Genomic DNA, 21,301 nt, shown 5'->3' with positions numbered 1-21,301 from the left:
ACCAAACCACAGTCCACACAAACTTATCTTGTCCTTCAAATGCCTTTCATGCTCTGCTGAGACGGTTTACCAGAAATGAGACTCAAGGTGGGTCAGAAGGGTGGACGGTACTTGGCTCCATCCTCAGGGTGCAGGGCATTTTTGCAAGCCTCTGTTCCTGATGAAGCACAGGTGGAAAAAAGATCTCACAGGTGGAAAATATCTTGAAGCTGTAACAACTACGAAACCAGACAGACGGCATTTCTGCCATTCAACTGGGCTGTAAATCAACCGGGCAAAGCCAAGAAGCTGAGAAGCGGAGATGAGGAAATGCCTGGTAGCATCAGAAGTTATACAAAAATTGTGTAAATTTCAGTCTTGGCTTGACATTTGGTGCACAGGATGTGCATGTTCTCCAATGGCTACGTTCACTTATCAGCTTTATTTCTCGTAAATGCAACTCTCACAGATGTGTCCTTACATCTTCATTTAATTCTTGAGACATAAACAGGCTTTCATAATATCGCAATGTCTCATTGTGAGATCCAAAAAATACAATTCTGCAATACAGTCAGCATTACAAGAAACACTCACTTTTACGAGAAACAAGTCACTATTGGAAGATGTAATGTCTCAAATACAACTGCAAAATGAAAGTTAATGCTCTCGGAAGCATTTCCTAATGGAAGCATTAAAAAAAAAAAAAAAAAAAAAAAAAAAAAGGAAAAAGGAAAAAAAAAAAAAACCTCATTCAAAGCACAACAACTAATAAAAGTTGTCTAAGTGCAACACACTTATTTCCACCCATCAGTGTTGGTGTAATAAAAAGAGGCAGCTCTGCACTTCACATTACACTGCTGGCTTTTTAGGCCCGATCCAGGCGGTGTTAACAGGGCTGGAGCAGACGGCGTTCCCGAGGCCTCACGTCAGTGGCGGTATTATGAGCGCTGTCGTCATTCTCCTCGTGAGTGAGCTTCTTCGGTGGCAGATGACTACATGTAAATGGATAAGGTGTTTATAGTCACAGGAGAGAGCAGGCTCTCCATGAGTTCGGCATTCACTTTCCTGGAGATGGCGAGAGCAATGAGTGTCAACGACATGCTGGGATTTGTTTACAACTTGATTTATCAATAAATCCAATTTGTGGAATTTCACTTTATTGGCACAGTAACTGCGGCTAGGTGCACTGAATTGCTTAACATGTCAAATCAACTCACAAACCCGCTTTCACTTGAAATAAACCATTAAACTTGTGGCGTACGAGTCAAACATACCATGAATGACTACAGAACCAAGGATACCACCATAAGGCCGCATGGTTTCAAGGGAATCCCTCAACAAAGATATACAACAGATATCAGGCATCAGCTTTCAGAAAATGCCAACAATGTTCTATCAACAATGTCAATACTCCAGCATTTTCTTATCAGCCAGTCGCGGCATCTGAAACACCACATAGCGCATTTGAAGCGTCCTTCTGACTTCATAGTGAGTCAGTAAATATGCTTGGATTTACGGCAAGAGGATGATAAAGCCTGGATGATGTAATCCCAGACTTCAGATGAGGCTTGCTTGCAAGATCTAGTGTGTTGCCTTGTCGTCTACAGCCAACACAGGCAGCTCCGCACCTTCTAAGGCAGGATGAAACGGATTGAATTGCTCTATAAATGCCAGCTGCTTTGTTGACGCATGCTACATAAAAGAAAGTCCTTGCATAAAGTCTACAAGAGTTGCACTCAACTAACACTCGATTCTAATGGAATGGGTTTTGCATGTTGAAAAAAAAAACTATTAAAGTAAATAAAATAACAGTTCACACAAATATTGAATGCAATCAGTCATTTCAAATTAGATAGAGTGGTTTTACCATTTATACTTCTACGGTGAATAAAACATAGCTATACTTAAACTTGACATTTCCCTCAACCCAGGCCCCGTCTCAAATGCCACGCTCGAGATTACCAATCCACACTGGCACTGACTTAGCAAGAGTCCACCCTTAGCCAAAAGCAAAACCCTTAAGAATAATAAAATGATAAATGGGCGACCCGAAAGCAATGGTGTCCAATCCTGGTCCTTTAAAGCCAATATCTTGCAGAGCTTTAACACGTACCAACAGACTAGCCAAGAAGTTTCCAGTATTTATTAAGACTAGTCATTAGTTGGTTCAGGTGTGTTTAATTAGAACTGGAGCTAAACTCTGCAGGATAGTGGCCCTCCAGATGCAGAAATGGCACCTCTGCTCTTCTGAATTGGACAAGTCTATAGTTATGTTTCCATCCAAAGTTGTGAATTTAGCTTGGAATAGCACATAAAACGTGTGAATAAAGCACCATTTCCATCCAACGAGTCAAAGAGAACAAAATCGTCACTTCCTGATAATCTAGCACCAAATATCACTAAGAAAACTGGGAGAAGTCACTACACATAATAATTTTCATATATAATGAATTACTTGTGCCTCAGAGTGAGCAGATGAAACAAATGCGGTCATTGCTTTCGGAGGTGGATGCCTGCTGTTTGGGAACACAGTCGTGTAAGACAGTTCTGGGAGGCAATTATACAGAAATACTTTGACGACAGACTCAGGCATTGCAGAACGACCAAAACAACATTTGAGAGGCTGTGCAACGAGATCGGTTAGTCAAGTTATCCCGTCCCATTGTGCAAAGTCACATGACTTTTTTGATGCACATGGAGGAATTTATTCTACCATTATTTGCATTAACTCTTGTTCGCACAAGTCAAAAACCACTAAGTCAAAATGCGCATAAAAACAGGTTGATGGAAACATAGCTTATGAATGGTTCGTCAAAATGCATTCTGGGACTATCTTTGATTATGGCCAAATCAATGCATGTTACATGGTTGCATTCTTTTGTTTGTTACTGCTAGATACTTTTGCACTGGGAGCTGCCTATGACACCTACAAATTCTGCCTAGGTAGGAAGCTCACTATATGAAGCAGCAGCCAGGGGACTTTGGCTGATTTATAATCAGTCCCTCAGCAGTGACTCAAACCTCATGCAGGTGCAAACAGCACTTAAATCAGTATTTCCAGATTGGTTTCTGCAAATGAATTTCCCAAGTAGTCTGTATAAAAGTAAGGAACGTATTGAGTCTTTGAAATTAGTCTAGCCTAAATTAAACATGTTTAATTTTTTTTTTTAAAGAGCAATGCACAAGAAAGAAGACCGCATATGAAAACAACAGTTGCGTTTAACATTGGGTTCTTCAAGGAAAAGACAACTGCAACCCTAAAAGAACCTCAATGTCTCTTCACCAACACTGGGCTGTGTTCAGGACGCTTTCTGTCAGTTTGCCTTGCTTTCTCCCAGTCTGGTTTGCATCTCGAGGCTTGGCTTGCTAATTCAAACCAGCACTTGGGTTTTGTCTTGTCTGTTTCTCTGAGGAGAAGAAAGGCTAGCAGACAGTTTGAGGAGGAGGGGACCAACTCCAAACACCTGGACCCTCCCAATCCAGCCAAACTGGAGTGTCCATCTGCAAATTATGAATACACAACTGAAAGACAGACATATCGCACAAGCCAAGAGTTAAACCGGATTTGCTTATTTTTCCTATTTTTGCAAAATATTTGCTGGTTGTGTCCCACTAACTTTCTGATACAGCTGTTTTATAGTCCATGAATCAATAAACGTGAGTGAGCAAACATGGCAAAATGAGTCAGAATGTGCACAGACTATTTATGAGCTACAGGCAAAAAAAAAAAGTTTTCACAAAAATAGAGTTCATTAAGCCATCGTCTAGCGATCCTAATGCTCGAAATAGTAATTAACCATGTAAAATTATCTTTATTCGAACATTTTCTGAGAGGTCTACCTTTTTTATTTTTCCACAAAGCTGCGTTTGTCCATCAGAAGCAGAGCAGTTGCATCTTGAATTTTGGTTTCCGTTTGAAAGGAAAATGCATGAATGAGAACATATAATTTTGAAGGTTTTAATTGAGAATGAAAATTTGCCTCATTTTGCCAGCACGGGTCACAAATTCTAATTAGCAGTTTTAGAATAGAATAAAACAGAAATATATTTGACAGAGTCTGCACAAGTGCATGGTCCCACTTTACACGCTAAATGTGTTTTCTTGTTACTGGTCCCCAATGGGGGCGATAAAGTTACCTTCAAAGGTCTGAGTCCACAGGCGTCATGCCCATTGAAAGTGAGGGGGATGATTTCTGAGCCAAGTGGATTTTGAATGCAGCTTCCAAAAGACAAAATATAGCCGATTAATATTTTTTATATTTGATACAATCACACCGGTGTGATTAGATCGTTCAGTGCGGCACAGCATCAGCTGCTAAATTCAAATCTGCATTTGCTGGCTGGCGCTGAGCCAGAGACAGACGCATTTGTACAGCGCTGTATTATAACCAATCACACACGTTTCTGTTGAGCTTATAATGCAATGACCAATCAGAGACGTTCAGATGAATCATCACTGAAACGCGGTGATTTGTTCACTTGCTCGCTGACTGAATTATCTGGCGAATTCTCTCATCAGAAACAAAGTGCAGATGTGCATACGAATGCAAGTAATTTCACAGTGTAAACAGCTTCAGTGATTTTAATGGGAGTTTTTGAGAGTGCCTGAACTCTGGATAGACTGAATGAAAATGTTCTTTGATAATGTAGCCTAAATGTTCTTTGCTCTCTGTAAAATGAAAGTTTTATAATTAGTAACTTACAATATTGTTATTAAATTCACAATAAATACAAAATCAGTCATATTAAAAATATTTTATGGCATGACACCCATATCTGGTATTTAAGTAAAAAGTCGGGTTTTTATGTGTAGTTAATAGATTACACTATTAGTCTATTGGCCATCACCATTTGTTGATTAAAAAACATCTATATAAGGTGCAAAACACATTTACTTACACATATTTGAGAATCAAGATATTTCCTATTTTGAAGAAAAAATTAAAATAAAACATAAGCCTATATCAGTTATACAGTGCTATCGTGACTGCTGTGTGTCACATGATAAGCATGACCACCCCCTCAAAAATCATGAGTACATGACGCCCCTGTCTGAGTCATTCAGGTAGCTATCTATAGTTTAACCAACTTGCTAAGAAAGATTATCTTTGAACTGTTGTTTCAAAGACAGAAAACTGACAGCTGAAATAGAACATTTACTCAAATGGCCTCATAAGTGCAACATTGAGAATGCTTCACATTGTGCTGCTAAAAAAGTTTGCATTCACAAATTCTTATCCTCATGTTGTTCAGTCTAATGAGAGTTTAATGACTCCAGGTGCAAAGTAGTATTTCCAGTGTTAAAGTGCTGTGCCTCAGGGGCAGACCTACCTTGTTTAAGTGGAAGAACTAGTGAGAAAAAAAAAGAGAAGTACAAGAAAATGGAGGCAGGAGGGTGAGTGAGATCTTGTGGGGGAACTTTGTCTTGATTGAGCAAGACAAACAGAGCTGGTTTTGCCACTTTTTCAACTGGGTGAGAGGGAGGCAGAAGGAAAATAAACGACAACTCTCTCACAGGGCTGGGAAAAAAGAGCTGCTAATGATCGGAGATGATAAATACAACCAGTTTGAGGGTAAATGAAAAAAAATGGAGGGGGCAGCAAGCAAGCAGGAACAGAGAAGTGACAGAAAGAGTGATATGTTCTTGAGAAACCTGTCTTCTGTCTGGTCTGTAGTCCACAGAGTTGCTCCGGGACAAGTATAGGCCTGTTTTATGTGCTCTGAAAAAACACAACTGCTGGCTAAAACATGCACGTATGTGTGTTTGTAAGGTACGCGGGAGTATTAGTGAACAAGAACCTCTGTTTAATCGAACAAAACCAAACACCTACATCATAATATGAAGCCATTGACGGCTGCTAGTGAATGGCTATTGGAGCATGAATAAATACGAGATTACGTAAGAGAGCAGAAGGCGTATTAGCATGAGACAATTTATGATGTTTCACGAATACGTACACATGCATGAATTTATTCAATGGTATGCACAAAGGGATCCTCGAGTGGAACATGTACGTGGATGAAAGTGTGTCGGATATAACAACAACCCGGCTCTATCAGCCCATTATCTCCCGCCCTCTTATCTTTTCTCTAGTTTCCATCACTCCTTTCGCCACCCCTCCCATAAGCCATTCTATCTAGAAACACTTGTCTTGCAACCATCAAATGCACAAAAAAACATCACAAAAACTGCACTGTAGCGATACGATCTTGGCAGTTGAACCGTGTGTGTTTTTAAGACTCTCTTCCATTGATGAATACAATATGAAGTTCCTGCAAAATTCAGTTTGGGCGGCAGAAGTTTTAAAGCCAATAATTACTTCCTTAAGTTCAAATATATCAATTTGTTAGCTAAAAACTACCCAGTACAACAAAAACACAATTCATACTGGCAGTGATTCATTTTAAATGAGCATTTACAATTTTGAGGCACTATAAACAGGGCTGCAACAACCAATCAGTATGCTCTCACACTTTTTAAAATTCAGATTCAATTTGCCTGTTGTTTGAAAGACAATGTTGGGCCAGATGTGGAATAACACGCTATCATCAATAATACGAAAGGAAATAAAATTTGTGAAATCATATTAACCAGTTAAAGCAAAATTCACCTTTTCATGTTGTTTGAACATAAATGTGTGTTGACTGTGTGTGTGTACACATCCACCCTATAATGAAAAATCTTTTTTTTTTTTATAATTCACATAAATCTTGACCCCTTTCTTAAATCAAGCCGTTCTCAGATTCTTGGCTGTGTGACGTCACACAGGAAAGGCCACTCCCACAATGGTTGACTGACTAGCGTTTTACCTTAGACCCACCCTGAGTGAGCTGTCATCAGTCCGCCATTGTTACAAGCGTATGTATTTAACCGTTCTAGGCCTATAAAGTGGCAAAAATAACTCTGTTTCTATGAGCACCGCCTTCTCTGACAGCGTGCGCATATAGCGAAATGAGTTCTCTTTCACTGTTGATTGCACTTCAACAGCTTAAAATCACCAATATAAACATTTTATTTGAATGCGTTTCTGAGGGGGACTGGCTGTTTTCAGAAAAGTTTATGCGGCATTTTCTTTTTCATCTTGCCTCCGTATAATGCATTTAAATTAGTGTTAATGCGTGCAGCGCTGCTGTGTTTACAGTGGTAACCAATGAAATGCTGTATTACTGTTCCATAAGCACCACCTGCTGGCATAGAGTGAAATTGCACCTCATTCAGCCCGTCTGCTGTTTCTGTTTCATGCAGATGTTTTATGTAGCAAAATTTCACAAAGCTAAAGTCAGGCCATTCTGTTTTTGCTTCAGATTTTGAAATTATACAGTCTAATATGAATCAAACATTACACTTTTTTTTTGATCGATTCATGATTAAAATGCAGTGGTTGCCTCTAATTTCAAATGACTGAAAAATCAAGGTGCAACACAGAGTGAAGAAAATGAAAATTTTATTTTATGTGATTCTTCCATTTCCACCTAAAGCATCATTTTATTTATTTCTTTGTGCTATATTTTTAATTGTGCTATTATGTTCATTTGTTCTTATTTACTGTTTGCTTGTCTTTGATAATGTTTGACCTTTATATTTATTTTTGGCAAGTGGTATCTAAAATATTGGTGTCATACAAGCTTATTTATTAGAATACAAGAGAACATAGATCAAAAACAATGATAACAGCAACTATTTTATTTTTTGTGGCAGGGCCAGTGAAAATGTCGGCAGGGCAAGTAAAAATTTGAACCACTGGCCCAATCGGGCCAGTATAAAAATTCCTTGGCATTGAGCCCTGGACTTGACGAATGTTGATGTAAAAGTGGAAAAGGATTTTGTGCATCGCAACTTCCCCTTCGAATGCACACGAATGCATTGCAAGCTCACTTACCGTACATCTTTCCCTCGTCCGACAGGATGATCTTGCGCCGGCCACAGGGCGGATATATAGCCAGTGCCTCCTGAAAGCTCTGCTCAATGTCAGGGCTCCACACGCCTTCGGCGTCTCCATCTAGGGCCTTGTCCAGCTCATCACCCCCATCCTCCAGCCCCTGCTCCGGGCTGCCGTTGGCACTCCACTTGTTGGACGCAATGGTGCCGGCTCCTACCGGGCCCTGGCACGAGCCCCCACGCTACACAAGTACTGCGAGAAAGAAACAAGGAAAGAGAGGCAGAGAACGTTACTTTATTGTGGACATAAAGATTAAGCTAATAAATCCTCTTTCAAAACCGCTCCCTTTAGTCATGCGCACCCACAGTTTTGGGCACTGGCTGATGAAGACAGCAGCAACTGTGACTCTTATTACCATTTCCTCTTCTCAAACGCTTCCAAAACGACAAATGAATTTTAGACATTATATAAAGCTCCATTTAAAAGGATTAGATAATTAGGACTAGCCTGCAAAAATGCTTGTGGTCAGGATCGCGCGGTCCAATGTGGCCGTCTAAATGTCTGAAAATGGTTAAGGGATCTTAAGCGTTTTTCAGGCTGCCTCTTTTTCGCATGGTATTGTTCATGAGGATCGGGTCCCGGGAGTCACTGGTGTGCCCACATATTTCATTCTTTTATTTCACTTTCTGCTGATGTTGACGAAAAAACGCAGCTTGGGTAAATACGGCCGACTCCGATTGAGACCTTCCTTTGGGGATATTCAAACGCTCTGGTTACACGCACACTGAAAGAATAAGCTTGACTTGGCAGCCCAAAGACACAGAATGAGCAAAACAACGGCCGGGAGAGCGTTGGAATATGTGAGTGTCCTAATTACTTTGACATTGCAGGCCTCAGACCTCAGCGCAATCTAACACTGCGGGGAGGACAATTAGCGATGCATTTCCAAATTGCATTTGCATCTCAGGTGACACGCAACACTGTTCATCCCATGCAATCAGGATGGTCACAGACACTGGATGTTCCGGAGAAGTTACAAAATTTCTAATCCTGAACCAACATTTGAAACAATTACGCATTAGTTTCTTAAATATAAACTTAATATCCTGTACAGACTTTTTATCAGTCACACACTGCAAACATTTAACCAAGCCTGAGCTACACTGCATTAGGCCTAGAATACAAAACAGTCAAAATTGAGTTATAAAAGACTATGATCTAGAATTAAAGCAAAATAAGTATAGAACTTAGTGCCACAATGCTTGGGTGTTGTAGGCGGTTCACAGTGATTTCAGTAGCGCGCACTTATAGAATTAACATTCATTTTGTATTTGGATTGTATCTGTATATTATTTATCTTGTGTAAATTTCCAGTGTGGTCGGAAAAAGGTGTAAAATGCAAATCACTACTTGTTACATGAAAGATTGCATTAAACATTTCAGTCATTTACCTTTTTTTTCTTTTTTAAACAAAACCTTCAGGAAAGCAAAACGGCGAGAAGGTCTCTTTGGGAAGAAACATGAGAAATTAATTGCAAATGCAATTAAAATAAATAATTTGATAAATAATGAGATATCGTTGATCAAAAACTGTCGAGCAGCTGTTATTTTATTATCATTTATAAACCACTATAGCATTTATTAATATTTTGAGTTAAATTTTATTTTTAGTGTTCATTTTAATTTTAGCTTAAGCTTTAATAACTTTGTTACATCCTTTAATAACTTTTATTAGTTGTTTTAATTTATAGCTTTATATTTAGCTAAGCTTTTAGTTTGCTATTTTAGTACATATGACTTCAATTTATTTCAGTTAGTTGCCAAGGCAAGTTTATTTTGGGATTTTCATCCAATATTTATATTTTATTTGAACTTTTTCAATAAATGAAAATGATTTTTCATTAATATTGGCAGCACAAATAGTGTCATCAAAGAAACCACCAGCTAAATTCACACACACACGTTCAATAAACTTTGATTGCTGCTCATCACTAACTATTTTACTCTCTACAGATCTATACGCAGTGATTTCTGCCATGTCACCAAATTAAAATCACATTATGTGAGGTAACACAAACGAGCAAACTTTGAGTAAAAAAGACATGACTGCATGCTTTGAAAAAGCTCTCCATTTAGTGTGTGTGTGCGCGCTGGGGGAGAGGGTGAGAGACGAGTGTGTACACGGGGAGCGCAGAGAAGCCATTCTATTGGAGAGTTGGGCTTAAATTCCAGACATGTCCTTATTAAGGAAGTGCGGCGTTAGTTCTCTCTCTCTCCCTTATGTCAACCGAGCCCCCTCTCGCTCTACCCTCTTCCCCACCCTGCGCTCCCAAGCACTCTGCCCAAATAAGGAGAGGCGAGCAAAGGATGAGGGGAGGGGGAGGCGGAGGAGGGAGGAGTGCTGGAGTCAAAGGGTGTCGGGGGACAAAGCAGGAGGGAGGGAGGGAGGGAGGACTGACCAATTTAGACATCCATTCGGAGTCTGAAAAACAGTGGGATTGTTTTGGACAAAATGCAACATCAGCACGCCCAGGGACTTGAGCGTTCTCGGCACTCCTGATAAAGAAAGAGCTAGTAGTACAGCTAGCAGCGGGAAAGTGGCCTGAGTGTGACTTATCAATGCAAAAAATTAAAATAATACCCAATTCATATACCGTGGCACATTGAAAAACTTTACTGTGGGGTACTTCAAAGACACGTGGTATTGAAATATTATTAACATTAACATCATGATTTTTTTGTAAAGCTGCTTTGAAGCAACCGTGAAAAGCGGGACACAAATAAATTTGACTTGTCTTGGTATTAACATCATGGTAGAATAAAATCACCATGGCTTATTTTTATGCAAAAACCATGGTACTAATTTAAGTGTGGTAATGAATAATAAACTGGGGAAAAAAGATTAAAAGTAAGGACACAAACCAGGAGCTGTAAAACAAGTTTCAGGGAAATTTAAAACTATAAATTAAGATAAAATAAAAGTAAAAAAATAATTAAAATTACTAGTAAATATTAAAATTAATATTAAAAATAGCAATAGTAATGTAATTAAAATAAATCATATATTATAAAAATCACATGCACACACATATACCTATCTATCTATCTATCTCTCATGTATGCATGTATGTATGTGTGTGTGTGTGTGTGTGCGTTTATTAAAAGTAAATTACATATAAACATGCATAAATAAGTGTGTGTGAGATAATGTTTGGTACTTTGGTAATTGAATAAAAGCACCAAGTTATTTAACCATGTATAAGTGTGTGTGTGTGTGTGTGTGTGTGTGTGTGTGTGTGTGTGTGTGTGTGTGTGTGTGTGTGTGTGTGAGAGAGAGAGAGAGAGAGAGACACACAACACTTTTTATGCTAATCCCACAGTGGTAAATAATAATTGCCTAAAAAGTTATGAATTCAAATTCCCAAAACTGTGTCCTGAAGGAACAAAAACAAAAACCAGCAGTTGCAAAACAGACTGATGCAATGTCTTGCCAACAAAGAACAAAGAAAAAAGGTTTATTTTTAATACTAATTGCAAGTAACATCTGGCAGTGCGTTCCGTCTCTATCTCACCCTTTCATCTTAAAGCAACATCGCGAACATGAACTTTCAGTTTCTTTTAAAAAGAGACATGGCAAGCGAGCAAGAATAAGGCCAGACGGACACAACTGCAAAACATCTGTTGCAAAACAAACACGCTCATCCTGCAACGGCTGAAGGCCATTCAGCTCCATGCGATGCAGCCGATGCAAACACACAAACTTCATTTTCCCATAAGGCAGCTGGGACTTAACTTTGAATGACACGGCACACAACGGACACAGGCGCATAACCTCCTCTTTCCCGCCTCCTCTCTCTCCCTCCCGAACCAAACAGAGCTCTCAGTCAGTATATAATGCTGAAGAATTTCCATGTGGTCCAGGAATGTAAATAATGCAGTGAAAGCCATGCAGCGCACACATTCATTCAGACGCCCATTGAATGAACACAAGCCCTCCCTGCCCACTATCTCACAGAGCTCCAACACAGTACGTATTGTTGTCGGCTGAAGTACTGAGTTGGCTCCAGCAACGATTCTCTGGGTTCACCGGATTCCTCACGATCTCTGTAGGAGAAAGCCCAGGGAAACTTACTTCAGTATGATCTAATATCAATTACAAAACATGGACTTACAGCCAGTTTTTCCCCAAGCTGACACTTCCATCCATGGAATCTGGCATGGACTTATGGAGGAGTTTGGGGGGGGACAGAAGTTGCCAGACTATTCTTACCAGAATCATAAAGACTTAGTCATGAGGCCGTTCCAGGAAAGGGGCACTGATTGAGGTTTACTTGGTGGCCTTTTCGGATTTTCCTCTCAGAGAGGTTGTTTATGACTCAAAGTCAGACATTGTGGTCACACACAAGATGCACATGTACAAGAAACAGAGGACTGATCAAGAAGTGAATGGTGAATTCGTGACGTAGCACATCAAATTACACCGCTGATATACATGTTTTCACTGTAGGTAATTGTAGCTAATTATCATAATAAACTGTAGTTTAAGTATAATTTAGCTAGTCAATAGACTGCTGATGAAGAATAGCAACAAAGCTTGGTTTATCAAGAAACACTCATGCCATCAAACTACAACATTTCCCATCGTTCTCTGTGACAGAACGAGAGGGATAAAAATATACAGATAAAACATCAACCATTATCAATTATATTGCATTAACGCTAAAAAGGCTTCCTGTATTTGCCAGAAAGCGAAAAAGAATGAGAAATATGAAAATCGCCCAGCAAGTCATTTTTAATTTTATCCAAAACTACTTAAAATAATCAATTATAAACTGTTTTATTTTGAAGCCTGTATTGGTTATCAGCTTCAAAATATAATTTACATTTCCAAGCAGATAACCAAAAACTTTTGAATTGGATATCTATAATAATCAACCAAATGGCAATCTGAAATCAAAAATAATGTAAGCCTACTATAAACTATATATAGTTTTAAAAAGTCCATTGTATTTCATTCTAATTAAACTAGAAATAGAATAAACACGATCACAACTGGAAATCTGATCATATTTATCAGTTTATCATATTTATCAAAGATCACCCTATTTTACCAAGAACTGTAGTATTCTCCGGAGAAATCAGGTTAATCAGAGATTCATGACTCAACCGCAGGATTTAATCCAAATCTGGACTTTCCATTATCTCAAAACAATTTTACGAGAAGTAAGGCTGTCACAATCGCAAATCCCATTTGCGTAAATGTGCTAGGTTTCTCAAAGAAGCTCTCAACAGAACTCATTCTGCATCTCCACATCTTGGGCTTTTTAAAAAGTCTCTTCCAGTCTCAATAAGTCATCTTATAACATTTCAGGGTCTCTGCTAACTGACAGAGGAGCGGAGGGACTTTCCAGCGCATGGAGCGAGCACTGGAGTCCATCTGCGCGTTAGTCATCCCAGGCAGACATTTTTGGCGGGAAACAAGCGAGTGGCGGATCCTGTCCAGGAGGGAGGTCTTCACGCTGTCCTGCCAGCAAAATAAGGGATGCGGGGGAAGTTAATGGGAGCCAACCCTAACGACCAGAACCTACCTTTGTTTTTCCTTCTGTTGGACACTCCTGTCAGATATGAAACCTAAACAGAGATGTAGAAGACCTGGCGGAACTGAGCTAAGGTGTCACGACTAGCCTGCACTCTTAAAAATAAAGGTTCTTTTATTGGCACCAATGATTCCATGAAGAACCTTCAACATCTATGGAACCTTTCCAAGGTTCTTTATAATCGAAAAAGGTTCTTTATTTTTAAGAGTGAAGAACATTTAAATAATCTAAAGTTGCCAAAAGGGGGTTTTCTGAGCAATGTCATAGAAGAACCATTTATGGTTCCCCAAAGGACATTTCAGTGAACAGAATTTTTTTCTTAGTCTAAATAACATTTTATCCTTTTTCCACTATAAAAGAACCTTGGAAAGGTTCCATGGATGTCAATGGTTCTTCATGGAACCATCAATGCCAAAAAATAACTTTTATTTTTAAGAGTATAGCCTACACTCTTAAAAATAAAGAAGTGTTAGTGGCATTAATAATTCTATGAAGAACCTCCAGCATCCATGGAACCTTAAGGTTCTTTATAGTGGAAAAAGGCTCTGTAGATTTTGTTCCTAACACTAAGGGAAAAAAAGGTTATTTTAAAAAGAGTTCAATTAAAGGTTCTTTGAGGAACCCAAAATGGATATTTTATGGCTTAGAAACAAAAACCTCCTTTTGGAATCATTGTTTTTAAGAGTGTATGAAGACCCTTTTGTGGAATGGAAAGGTTCCATGGATGTTAAAGGTTCTTCATGGAACCATCAATGCCAAAAAAGAACTTTTATTTTTAAGAGTGTGGCCTCTACTCTTAAAAATAAAGGTTCTGGCACCAATGATTCCATGAAGAACCTTCAGCATCCACTGAACCCCTCCAAGGTTCGTTTTTAGTGAAAAAAGGGTTCGGTAACACTTTAGAATAGGGAACTCTTATTCACTATTAACTACAACTTTTACCTCAATAAATTCCTAATCTTCTGCTTATTAATAATTAAGTTAGTTAAGTTTAGATATTGGGTAGGATTAGGAATGTAGAATAAGGTCATGTAGAATAAGGCATTAATATGCGCTTAATTACTACTAATAAATGGCCAATATTCTAGTAATATGCATGCTAATAAGCAATAGGGGTGGCACGGTACACAGATGTCACGGTTCGGGGAGGTCACAGTTCGATACGATTTCGGTACAACAGGGGAAAAAAACAAATCTACTATACTCGGTTTCTTTTCATTTATTTTGAACAGACCATAGTACAAATTACTATTTTTTCCACCTAGATGTGAAAATACTAAATATTATTACGTTTAATATATATATATATATATATATTCTGTAGTACATACTGTATATATACATACATGGAATACATTCTTGAAATATATTTGATTTAGTTTACAGATAAACAAGGGGGGAAAAACAGTGCAAAATGTAACAGCCTATATATGCTGAGTTTCATTTTTGTGACACGATTAATTTGTTCACAGAAAGGAAACTCAATTGGCAGAAAGCGACATCCTATTTGTTTTCTCGGTTTTTTTTTTGTTTTCATTGTGAGTGTACACAAATAAAAGCAGACCTTTATGAAGTGATGCATTATTAATAAGACAATAAGTGTTTAAAGTTGATTCTGCTGGTATAAGGAATCAGTTGTTCGCTACCGGAAAACAAACACACACACACACAAAACACATCAGTTCCAGCATTGCTAACTTGACAGCGCAGTTGGTACTTTATCAAAATAAATTACAGTGAACCAAACATCAGCGCACCCTCCTCTGTGTCACCGTTGGAACACGATTGAAGAACAAAGCCTATCATTTACATAATAAATAATAGTTTCGCATCCAGATATGTTACATCGCAAATATGGTAATATTACGGAATATTTGGATTTGTGCCGAATGAGAGAGGTAGGATACACAAACACAAAGCTCCATTTCGCAAAGCATGGCAGCTTTCATTGGCCAAGGCCCGCCCATGATGCCATTTGACCGGCATGTCAAACAACCAATCACAGTTCGTTTCGTTCAGCGTCAAGTTTCAGGGCGTGGAAATGTCTCAACAATAACAGACAGTGTGAAACTCTCGGATGTATTTTAAAGATTTTATGCCGCGAACTTTAAATATTTCACATACTTTTGAAAATCCAGAGTTGCATTGCTGCGGGCGCACTCTTCTGGATTGGGGGTGAATTGCCTGTATTCGTTGTAAGGCCTCATGCACCGAACCGAGATGTCCGTGCCGTGGCGGTTCGATGCGAATACATGTATCGTGCCACCCCAAATAAGCAACTAGTTAAGAGACCCTAAAATAAAGTGTTACCTTTCTTTAGATTTTTAAATGCTCTTCACACGAAGAAAAAAAATGGTCCTTTTAAGAAGGTTCTTTGAGGAACCCAAAGTGGATCTTCTATGGCATAGATGCAAAAACCTCCTTTTGGAGCCTTAATTTTTTTAAGAGTGAGGGAAAAATGACTTAGAATTAAAGTATTTACAAGAGCAAGAATTCCCTTTTTTAGTATTTGAACTAATGCACAAAGCTCTTTCAACAAATGTCCTCCAACTGTTTTTCCTGTCAAACGCAACTCAGAATGTGAGATTTGTTAGGAAACTGTTGCAGCTGGAACACTTGTTGGCAATAGTCGCCCCCAGGGAGCGTATCCCTCCGGGCAGCCTCCACAACACACCCGCCCTTCACTCACGCAAGAGCGTACACACCGAATACTCTTCAGTCTATTCAGCTCCTTCTCAAAAACACACACACAGTCAGCAGTGAGAGAACAACAGGGCTGGACAAGTGTAGCAGCAGCTGCTGGTTGGGTTCAGATTACAGATAAAGACGTTTAGAGCGTCTCCTTCTCTTCTTCTCATTGTCCGGCACTGATTTCCAACTACGGCCAAAAGCTCATGAATCGCACTTCCTACTAGAGAGGAAACTCATGTCAGACCATCCCTTACTAGTATGATTCATCAAAGCAGAAGATAACCTCTTAAACCAGGCTGAGAGAGTATGACTCAGGCTATTCTTGGGAAGTTGCATCTTCCCAGCATCACTTTGCCTTTTGTGGCTGGAAAATGAGGATTAATAGAAAGCACTTAGTTGTTAAAGAAAACACTGATTTATATGCAAAGCATACAGTATATGCAAATCTGATGGGTGGGTTAATCAAAATCTGAGAATGTGATTGGTTCAAGCTTTTTCTTTTTTTTTGTTTTCATTGTGAGTGTACACAAATAAAAGCAGACCTTTATGAAGTGATGCATTATTAATAAGACAATAAGTGTTTAAAGTTGATTCTGCTGGTATAAGGAATCAGTTGTTCGCGCCGGAAAACAAACACACACACACACAAAACACATCAGTTCCAGCATTGCTAACTTGACAGCGCAGTTGGTACTTTATCAAAATAAATTACAGTGAACCAAACATCAGCGCACCCTCCTCTGTGTCACCGTTGGAACACGATTGAAGAACAAAGCCTATCATTTACATAATAAATAATAGTTTCGCATCCAGATATGTTACATCGCAAATATGGTAATATTACGGAATATTTGGATTTGTGCCGAATGAGAGAGGTAGGATACACAAACACAAAGCTCCATTTCGCAAAGCATGGCAGCTTTCATTGGCCAAGGCCCGCCCATGATGCCATTTGACCGGCATGTCAAACAACCAATCACAGTTCGTTTCGTTCAGCGTCAAGTTTCAGGGCGTGGAAATGTCTCAACAATAACAGACAGTGTGAAACTCTCGGATGTATTTTAAAGATTTTATGCCGCGAACTTTAAATATTTCACATACTTTTGAAAATCCAGAGTTGCATTGCTGCGGGCGCACTCTTCTGGATTGGGGGTGAATTGCCTGTATTCGTTGTAAGGCCTCATGCACCGAACCGAGATGTCCGTACCGTGGCGGTTCGGTACGAATACATGTATCGTGCCACCCCAAATAAGCAACTAGTTAAGAGACCCTAAAATAAAGTGTTACCTTTCTTTAGATTTTTAAATGCTCTTCACACGAAGAAAAAAAATGGTCCTTTTAAGAAGGTTCTTTGAGGAACCCAAAGTGGATCTTCTATGGCATAGATGCAAAAACCTCCTTTTGGAGCCTTAATTTTTTTAAGAGTGAGGGAAAAATGACTTAGAATTAAAGTATTTACAAGAGCAAGAATTCCCTTTTTTAGTATTTGAACTAATGCACAAAGCTCTTTCAACAAATGTCCTCCAACTGTTTTTCCTGTCAAACGCAACTCAGAATGTGAGATTTGTTAGGAAACTGTTGCAGCTGGAACACTTGTTGGCAATAGTCGCCCCCAGGGAGCGTATCCCTCCGGGCAGCCTCCACAACACACCCGCCCTTCACTCACGCAAGAGCGTACACACCGAATACTCTTCAGTCTATTCAGCTCCTTCTCAAAAACACACACACAGTCAGCAGTGAGAGAACAACAGGGCTGGACAAGTGTAGCAGCAGCTGCTGGTTGGGTTCAGATTACAGATAAAGACGTTTAGAGCGTCTCCTTCTCTTCTTCTCATTGTCCGGCACTGATTTCCAACTACGGCCAAAAGCTCATGAATCGCACTTCCTACTAGAGAGGAAACTCATGTCAGACCATCCCTTACTAGTATGATTCATCAAAGCAGAAGATAACCTCTTAAACCAGGCTGAGAGAGTATGACTCAGGCTATTCTTGGGAAGTTGCATCTTCCCAGCATCACTTTTGCCTTTTGTGGCTGGAAAATGAGGATTAATAGAAAGCACTTAGTTGTTAAAGAAAACACTGATTTATATGCAAAGCATACAGTATATGCAAATCTGATGGGTGGGTTAATCAAAATCTGAGAATGTGATTGGTTCAAGCTTTTTTCTTTTTTTTTTTCCACACTTCAGTGTCTGTTCACATGATCGTCGCGGCAGCCCAAGTCTGAACATGTCTGAAGGAACGAATATACGTGGGCCCAAGAGTGACAAACATAGGCAAACCTGCCATTCGCTATAGTTGGTTTCTCTTTTTTAGCTCGTTGGCTTTGATGGTCTACACACCGTTTATGGCCTTTAGACCCAAGGCCACACACCAGGAACTGACCATCATAAAACCTATGGGTGGCCAACATTAGAAGGTCAACTTAGTTTGACTAGAACTACATATACTCAACGCTTTGTGAACATTCTATTTGTTTTACTACCTAAAAAGCCTAAAATTTTATAATTGTTTAGAAATCAGCATTCAGCTAATGTACAAAGATATATTACAGTCCAAAATGTGACTATGAGTCTGGGCTGGATGTTCTTATAAGTTAAAATTGCATTTGTTGGAGGTTAATATAAAGCAACAAAGAAAAAAAGGGATGCACCAATATTAAAATTCTGGCAATTAATTAGTCATGTTATGGACAATAATCAATAAATAGCCAATATTAAATACTGTTTCTATACTATTCAGTTTATTCTAAATAAAAAAAAAAAAAAAGAAATAAATAAAAAATAATCAACCACTTAAAATGCAGACATTCTTGCTTACTTAAACAGTTAAACATTGCTTAGTAGTAAAAAAATTTTTTTTTTACCATATTAAACTAATGAGCAGTAAAGCAATATCATTTACATTTGGACACGTCAGAACAATGCATGAAGTAGTGCGTTTAGCTTGTAATATCTGCTTACACGTAATTGCTTAGATATGTTCAGAGCCTCAGATGTGATCTTAATCATGTTTGATACCATTTAATCAAGTCCTGCGGGTCAGAACCCTGACTTCCAAGAAATAAGAGTGAGTTTTTGTTTAAAAAAGTCATGGAAAAGTCAGTGGCGAGACATCGCCTCAACACCCTTCCAGGACTATTAGCTTATCTGAGAGACTAAACCCTTTTGGTCTCAGTACATCTCTCTCGCATATTATCTCTTTCTACCATTCTCCAACTCCCCAATCACTTTCATTCACCCGCTTGCTTTCTTTCCCTCTCTCCGTTTAGCTCTAATAAATTCTACCCTTCTCCTCCAATAACTTCCTCTTACTTCCTCTCTGGCTCGGCACTCAGGAAACAATCAGAGCTGTTGAAGAGGCTGAGAGAGAGATCTGCTCGACAGACGAGAAAAATGTAAAATTACCAAGACAGAGAGTGAATTTAGGGATAAAAGGTTCTTACTCAACTAAGAGCACTAAAATGACTCTTTACATGAACAGAAGCACCTCGTGGAAATAACCCTTGATGCATACGAGACAGCTAAACATGAATCTCTGCGATATTAACAACTCCTGATTCCTGACTTTCGACATTATCCACCGGGGTGACTTTCCAGGACGGCCGTCTGCTCTCAGATCTCTCCATATGGTTTACTCTAGTCCTGATTCAGTCAGCAGAGGAAAGACTGACACAAAGAGCGCCGCGTGTGCCAGAGGACTCGCTCGAACGTCTGATTCAGCACTTTCCGCGGAAAATCGTCAAGCGAATTTGTGAAGGAGTGCTCTTGCCTGACTTGGTCATTTAGTGGCTGAGGCAGGGGCTCGAGCCAAACCCCACAAAAACCGAAAAGACATGCATAAAGAGACGAATGCTCACAGGACTCTTGGGATGGCAGAGAGAAAGAGGCCCCATGTGCTGATCTCTGAGTCACACTTCTATGCCAAAAACAGAGGAAGACATAGATACAACCTACTCAAGCTCATAAAACGACAAAGATTTGGTGTAGAAGCCATTTTTACTCAGAAATTTCAACTAACTACAAAGAAACAGCAATTAAACATGAAATTTTAAAGACTGAAATAGTATTTTCTTGTAAAATGTACTCCAAAAATCTGTTTTATTTACTTTTTTTTTTTTGTGTACAAATTCTATTTGCAATCTGAATTCTTGATTAAGATTAGATCAAAACTCATCTTAGAGATTTCCAAATCAAATATGGCAAAAAAGACAAAACGCCAAAATCAATTAAATGCATCAAAATTTTAAACATTTGTTTTTTTAAAACTCCAAAACTAGAGTAGATGCATTTGATAATATAATCAAAATAATTCCAGATTTTACAAAGAAAAGTAAGTGGTTCTTGCAAAATGCAGTGGTAGGGTGTTGTGGGTGATTGCTAGGTGGATATGTACTGGTCCAAGTCAAAGAGTCCCTCCTTCTAGGTAAATTTAGGGGAATTTTTGATGCCAGGTGAAAATCATCAAGTCCGTTCCCTGACAGCAATACCACACATTTCTTTAATATGGCGCATTATATGAAACATCGTCAACCTTCGTAGCACAAATGGTGCGAGACAAGTTACACATCAAAATCAAAAATTATAATTCTGTCATCATTTATTCACCAACATGTCCTTCCAAACCTATACAACATACTTTCTTCTGTGGAAAGCAAATGACGACATTTCAAAAACTAAATGGGGTCTAAAAAAAAAAAAAAAAAAAAAAAATTAATACTGGACCCCATTGACTTTCATTTATCAAAATATCTCTACAACAAGTCATTCAGGTTTGGAACAACATGCGTGTCTAAATTCCAATATAATACTTAGGATTTGTTTGAATTACTAATGCTAAGTATGAGCACTATGTATAAGTCAAAATGTATTACTTTTGTGACATGACAAAAATGGCAACAATGTTCACTGTAATGATTGTCACACTCTGATAACTATCACATGAAAGAGCGTCTTAATAAAGAATGACAAATAAATGCTACCACTAGACAGAAGGCCAAAAATCATCAACTTGCCTTCCTTTTTCAATTCAGATTATTATATTAGATGCAACTCAGGTGCATGTTTGCACGGAGCGTAGCTGACTGTCGCGTGAACCCCGGTGCGCTGCCACAAACAGTTGGTTTCAAGAACAACTGGAAAGTTTAGCAACTT

The 21,301-nt window shown here is 38.8% G+C and overlaps 1 protein-coding gene across 8 annotated transcripts in view; it reads right to left on the bottom strand.

Moving 5' to 3' along the window:
- Positions 1-21,301, bottom strand: part of tead3b (TEA domain family member 3 b) — a 43,082-nt gene that overhangs the window by 14,779 nt on the left and 7,002 nt on the right. For all 8 annotated transcript variants that reach the window (XM_058778528.1, XM_058778529.1, XM_058778527.1 and 5 more), the window contains one exon: positions 7,860-8,111. In XM_058778528.1, coding sequence (XP_058634511.1) covers positions 7,860-7,866 — 7 coding nt within the window. In that variant the 5' untranslated portion in view covers positions 7,867-8,111. The remainder of the gene's footprint in view (positions 1-7,859; positions 8,112-21,301) is intronic.

The sequence above is a fragment of the Onychostoma macrolepis genome, chromosome 06, assembly GCF_012432095.1.
Source record: "Onychostoma macrolepis isolate SWU-2019 chromosome 06, ASM1243209v1, whole genome shotgun sequence".
Classification (NCBI taxonomy): Eukaryota; Metazoa; Chordata; class Actinopteri; order Cypriniformes; family Cyprinidae; genus Onychostoma; species Onychostoma macrolepis.
This window is presented reverse-complemented; position numbering and strand designations above follow the sequence as displayed.